Here is a 6,614-nt window from a genome sequence, read left to right as displayed (position 1 = left end):
GGAGGGAAGGACATACATTTTTAGAGAAAATCCTTTTGCAAAGGCGAATTTTTTTTTTTTAAAGCTCTAAATAGGTCTTACAAATTACCAGAAACAGACTAGGATTTTATTAGGATATTTCTTTGGGAAGTTTGGGATTCTATGTTCCACCAGATGTTGCCTAAGAGAGCGCACGAGTCAAGGTGAAGTGGCCGCCGTGGGACCTTTGCCACGCGCGCCAGACGCCCCCGGTTCTTTCCTTCTGGATTCTGGACACCTTCAAGGTAACCTCGCGCTCACGCGGGCTCTCACCCCGGTGCCAGGAACGCACCCCTCCTCGCCCGCCCGGTGACTTCGCTCTGCCTCGTCCTTCCCCGAAGCCCTGAGGCTTAGACTTTTCCCACCAAGTCACCCACAACCTCTCCACTGCCCGCCCCCTGGGGGGAGGAGAAAGTTTAAAGCCGGGCTCCCTTCGCGATACGCTGGCCGCGGGGGTGGGGGCCTCTCTCGGCGGGACTGAGAGGGCGAGGGTCCGCGGCGCTCCTCCCGCGCTCCCGCTCAGCCCCAGCCCGCGCGTGGATTAGATCGTCCGCCACCGGCTCCCACGCGCCCAGATCGCGAGGTCCCTCTAGCCCGAGGGACTCGCTTAAAAACTTGGGGCCGGGCGCCCTCCCGGGAGCCCGGGGCGCCGGGGGCTCGGCGGTGCCCCCGAAGCCGGCGGCGGCCGCGCGGCGCGGGCGTGTGTGGGGGGAGCGAGGGCGCGCCCGCGGCCGGAGGCGGACGCCCGGGCGGCAGGTGGGTGCGGCCGGCGGCGGGCGCCGGGGCAGCGGCGGCGGCAGCAAGTGGTTGGGCCGTGCTCGTTTCCTCCCTCCCCCTCGGCCTCGGGGTCCGCCCGCGGTGCCCAGTGCGCGGCGCCCGCGCCCCCGCGCCGCGTCCCCCTCCCGCCGCCGCCGCCGCCGGCCGCTCCCTGCCCCGCCGGTCCATGTCCCTGCCCGTGGTGCTCCCGGGCTCCTGCTGCCCTGTGGCCGGGCTCTCGGGCGGGCCGCAGGCCGGGGGCCCGGGCGCCGGGGCCGCCGCCGCGCAGGAGCCGCCGCTGCCCCCGCTGCGGCCGCGCTGGCCCCGGGCCGCGCTGCAGCCCCCCGTGCGGCCTCGCTGCTCGGCCGCCGCCGCGGGGGTGCTGGCGCCGCCGCCCGCGCTCTCGTCCCGCCGGGCCGCCGCCGCCGCCGCCGCCGCCGCCCCGGGCTCGGCGCTGCTGCCCGCCCGCCCGCTGCTGTCGCTCGGGCTGCTGCAGCTGATCCTGGGCTGCTGCATGGTGGCGCTGAGCTTCGGGGCGCTGTCGCTGAGCAGCTCCCCGCAGGTGAAGAACTCGTGTCCCTTCTGGGCCGGCTCCTCGGTGAGTGCCGCGCGCGCCCCGCTCGCCCGGACAGGGCCCACGGGGGGGGGGGGGCGGGGGCAGGGGCCTCCGTTCGGTCCCCTCCGCTGCGCCAGGACTGGCTCCCCACCCCCGAACGCTGCGGTTGGGCAGCATGGTCCTTTGGACCAGTTGAAGTTTTTGGAGGCGTTGAGGCTTGGGGGTGGGGGACGGCGACCCAAAGAGGGAGCAGTTCCAGGGTGACTTGGGATGCACCTGGACAGTGTCCTGTTCCTCGCAGGCTAGATTTTGTCGTTCCTGCCAACTTCCAGCTCTGGGAGACTGGAAAGAATGGGGGTGGATGATAGGAAAGTAGGAGAAAATGATTCAACTTCGGACCGTGGAGTATTTACTTCACTGACAATGTCTGCTCAGGGAGGGCAGGCATTTGATCTCTTTTGTCCACTGAGGTATCAACAGTGCCTGGCGCATAGTAGGTGTTCTTGTGGGGTGATTGACGTGACAGCTTGACTTGGGGCATGTCATTTGTTTTATCCCACTTTAAAGCACACGTGAGTGTGAAATGTATCTGGTGTAGTATGGCTCCACTCTATTTGGGGACAAGTTCAGGAGGTAATGACAGGGTGTGTGCAAACATCCTTGTACCTGGTCATTAAAGGAGGCCCCCACTTGATTATTGGAGCCAGACGGGCTGCTGTGCAGAATTTTTTAGTTCTCAAGAACCCAAATGGTCATTATGCATGAGCTCCCCAAAGCCCCAGGAGCAGGGGGCATCTAACTAGAGGTGCCTAACCCCCTTCAGTGACCTGACCCTGTTTCCTCCCGTGGGGAAGGCTGATCTGGGGCAAAAGGTGTCCACCCTCTGGGGAAGGCTGCTGCCTCCAGTGTGTGCCAACTCCAGGAGGCTCCCCGTCCCATCCCTGCCTCCTGAAATGTCACAGCATCTAAGGCATCCAGCCACTGGAAGCTTGCTGGCCGTTGAGAGCCTTGGAAATGAGTCTTTGTGGAATGACTGTAGAAATGGGCATTTGAAAGTAAACGACCTTTGTAGAGTGAGTCAATCTAAGGCTGACGGTGCCACTAGTTTAAGATATGCAATGAATGTGCCGAGTACAAGTGTCCCTTGGCAGGTCCCCACATACCCAGATTCAAGACCGAATTTTAAGAATATAGGGAGAACTTAATTGAACCCAAAGTAATTGTTTGAATGAGAACATTAAGAACATTAAGTACCCTGAGCCCGGCCTGACATTTTATACTTAAACGGATGCCAGTTTGCTCTCCTTTTGAAATACTTTGACGCTGGATGGTCTTACGTTGGAACAGCCCAGGCTGTGGTAACTGGAGTCCATGCTCTGTGCATCATGTGAGAGGAATCCCACCCGCCTGGCCCTGCTATTGGGCTCTCCCCGTGGCCTCCCTGAGCCTTTTTTTTTTTTTTTTAAAACAACAGGGTAGGGATTATGCTCCTAGTCCACTCATCAGACTAAAGTCAGCCAAATGGTGGAGGCATTTCATTTCTCTACATACCACGGCCAGAAGTGAATCTTGCATACATTTTTAGGGATTTCGTCCTTATAAAATCATAATCTCTTGTCCTCTCAAAGATAGCTAGTTTGGGCTTTAAAAACCATTTTTTAATGCTTACTTTTATTTTTTAGGAGAGGGAGACAGAGCACGAGCAGGGCAGGGGCAAAGAGAGAGGGGGAGACACAGAATCAGAAGCCGGCTCCAGGCTCCGAGCCGTCAGCAGAGAGTCCGACGGCGGGGCTCGAACTCATGAACTGCAACATCATGACCTGGGCCAAAGTCGGATGCTTAACTGACTGAGCCACCCAGGCAGCCCCAGTTTAGGGTTATTATTATTTTTTTAATATGTATATTTTTTAATGTTTTATTTATTTCTAGGAGAGAGAGAGAGAGAGAGAGACAGCGTGAGCAGGGGAGGGTCAGAGAGAGAGGGAGTCACAGACTGAAACAGGCTCCAGGCTCTGAGCTGGCAGTCAGCACAGAGCCCGACGCGGGGCTCGAACCCACGAACCGCGAGATCATGACCCAAGCGAAAGTCGGACGCTTAACCGACTAAGCCACCCAGGCGCCCCCAGTTTAGGATTATTTAAAACTATTTTTTCCCTTCAGAAATCAAAACCCCAAGTCAGTATACTCTTGTGAATTATTTCAGAAGTGAATGCCTTTAGATGTCAGTCAAGCCACAGTTGGATTTGATGACGTTTTTTTTTTTCGTTTTCTGTTTTTTGTTTTTTTTAAAAGGCCTTTAGCCAGAAGATGAAGGTTGTTAATCTGGACCTTTTGGCTGGGCATGTCCTGTTTCTAGAACCCAGCAAAACAGAGCAGGGAAAGAATTAGTAACTTGGAACTAAATTCTCTTCTCTAAGGTTGCTTTCCACCCCCCACCCCCTAGCTCTATATGCAAACCTGAAGTTGTTCATTGTTCTCGTCTTTTGTGGCCTACTTCTGTGACCACAGAATTTACAAAGTGACAATAGAGCAAACAGAAACTGTATGCTCAGAATGACTGGATAGGATTTGAGGATGACATTAGGCACCATGACCATGGTGTTTTAGGAAAAATGTTTTACCAGTAGCACGTACCTTTTGAATTTATGTACGTGAGAGAGGCTTTTGGTTTTTGTTTTTTAATGCTGCATTATGGGAAATTTTAAATTTATTGCAACCCTGCTCAGCGAACCCTCCTATCCCTCTTACCCAGCACCAAAAATTGTGTCGTCTCTGCCTCTTCCTGGCTTTGCGGCGGGCTCTGTGTGTTCTGATAATATCAGGAGGATCAGTGCTTTAAGCAGGGTGGGAATGAGCTCCCTCATGCTCCCTAGGCTATTTGTCAGATTAACTTCCCTCATTATTTCGAAGCACATCTCAGACATCACATCATTTCATCTGTAAATGGTTCCATATGTGTGTTGTTTTGGGAAGAAAATCTAAACAGAAAGAAAATATAAACAGAATAGAGAGACAGCATAGAAGTGACGGGGCAGTCTTAAGAGCACCCCCCCCCCCCACTTTTAACATTTGATTATGAAAATTTTAAATCTTGTTAACAATGTAGAAAGAATGCTATAATGAACCCCTGTTTACTTACCATCAAACTTCAGTAGTGATCACCGCATGGCCATTCTGGACCACACCCACTCCCCCGACTGGATTATTATTATTATTTTAAAAATTTTAATGTTTATTGATTTTTTGAGAGAGAGGGAGACAGAGCATGAGCGGGGAGGGGCAGAGAGAGAGGGAGACACAGAATCTGAAGCAGGCTCCAGGCTCTGAGCTGTCAGCACAGAGCCCGATGCAGAGCTAGAACCCACAAACTGTAAGATCATGACCTGAGCCAAAGTCGGATGCTTAACCAACTGAGCCACCCAGGCACCCTGATTATTATTTTTTAAATAATTTTAATGTTTTTATTTTTGAGGGAGAGAGAGAGCATGAGCTGGAGAGGGACAGAGAGAGAGGGAGACACAGAATCCGAAGCAGGCTTCAGTTTCGAGCTGTCAGCACAGAACCCGACATGGGGCTCGAGCCCACGAACTGTGGCATCATGACCTGAGCTGAAGTCGGACGCTTAACTGACTGAGCCACCTAGGCGCCCCTCTATTGGATTACTTTAAGGCAACTTGCTGGTATTGTAATTTCAGCCATTAAATATTTCAGTATGGATTTCTAATAAAAGGGGGCTTACTAGATAAAGAGAGGGGTTGATAGCACATAGTAGTGTGCTAATTATTAAAGAAAGCCGAACTAAGATTTTTAAAACCTAAAAATTATGACTTGAGGGGCGCCTGGGTGGCTTAGTCGGTTAAGCGTCCGACTTTCGCTTAGGTCATGATCTCAAGGTTCGTGGGTTTGAGCTCCGCGTCGGGCTCTGTGCTGACTGCCAGCTCAGAGCCTGGAGCCTGTTTCAGAGTCTCCCTATCTCTCTGACCCTCCCCTGCTCACTCTGTCTCTCTCTCTCTCTCCTAGAAATAAAAAAAAAAAAAAAAAAAAAATTATGACTTGAGGGCTGTGTTTTTCTTTTAAGTAACAGCTTTATTGAGATATAATTCACATTCCATACAAGTCTCCTATTTAAGGAGTGCCATTCAATGGTTTTTAGTGAATTCACGGATATGTACAATGATCACCACAATCAATTTCAGAAAATTTTCATCATCCCATAAAGATACTCTGTGTCCATTAGCAGTCTCCCCTTTTACCCCGACCCGTTTATCCCTAGGCAACCACTGATTAACCGACTTTCTGTGTCTGTGGATTACTGTAGACGTTCCATAAAGATGGAATCGTATACTATGTGGTCCTTTGCAACTGGCTCCTTTCACTTAGCATAACGTCTGCAAGGTTCGTTCATAATTACGGCATGTCAGTACTTCCTTCCAGTTCTTTGCTGAATGAGATTCCACTGTATGGACGTGCCACATTTTATTTCCCACTCAGAAGTTTGTTGGCATATGGAACCAGGTAGTTGAGTGGCAGTGCCAGTTTGTTGAAGCTTAGTGTGGACCCACATAGGAACACAGAAGATAGAAGGATATCCTCATATTCCAAGCTTTGAATGGCCATTTTGTGCCTTAGTCTGCTATAGCGATTAAATTGGCAGATCTTTCTTCACCTTCGGTAAAGATTTTGCTTCTATAGTTGATACAAAATTAAATTCAAGGGACAGATGTATGCATTGAAAGGACTATTAACACAGTATAATTCAAGAATATTTTTCCATATTTACTTCCGTAAGTTCTCTCACCTTGAGCTTGAGATTTGGAAGCTTCCATCATTTGTCTGGACCTTGAAGGTATTTTATCTATTTTAATATATACTTAAGAATTAACAAGTCCTATAAAGAGTCTTTTTCCATACTCTACATGTTTTTAACATATTCATTGTTTCTGAGCATTCTCAGATCATTTTTTCTTCCTGGTATCTTTGGTTAATGACTCAATCTGTTATTATTCCTGAAGGGCATGAGGCTAAGAGATTAGCCAGTTTTAAAAGCATCTTGAAGTTTGACTCCAGGTAGGGGACAGATGGAGGACCATGCCGACGGTGTTCAAGCCATGGTGACCTGGGTCTTGATTTGGGGGCATATTTAGTTACTACCACCACATTGGATTAGTGATAGAGAGGATTGCGTTGGTTTGCATCTCCTCCCTCAGAAAACAAAATACCAGGGGCGCCTGGGTGGCTCAGTTGGTTAGGTGTCTGACTTTGATTCAGGTCATGATCTCACGGT

At 51.0% G+C, this 6,614-nt stretch overlaps 1 protein-coding gene across 2 annotated transcripts in view; it reads left to right on the top strand.

Moving 5' to 3' along the window:
- Window positions 1-724: 724 nt before the first annotated feature.
- The window catches only part of FAM189A2 (family with sequence similarity 189 member A2), a 68,241-nt gene continuing 62,351 nt past the window's right edge, over window positions 725-6,614 (top strand). For both annotated transcript variants that reach the window (XM_039249543.1, XM_039249542.1), the window contains exon 1: window positions 725-1,372. In XM_039249543.1, coding sequence (XP_039105474.1) covers window positions 962-1,372 — 411 coding nt within the window. In that variant the 5' untranslated portion in view covers window positions 725-961. The remainder of the gene's footprint in view (window positions 1,373-6,614) is intronic.

This window comes from Hyaena hyaena, unplaced genomic scaffold (genome assembly GCF_003009895.1).
Source record: "Hyaena hyaena isolate Hyena2069 unplaced genomic scaffold, ASM300989v1 scaffold_341, whole genome shotgun sequence".
Lineage (NCBI taxonomy): Eukaryota > Metazoa > Chordata > Mammalia > Carnivora > Hyaenidae > Hyaena > Hyaena hyaena.
The sequence above is the reverse complement of the archived record's forward strand: the minus strand, read 5'-3'. Positions and strand labels throughout refer to the sequence as shown.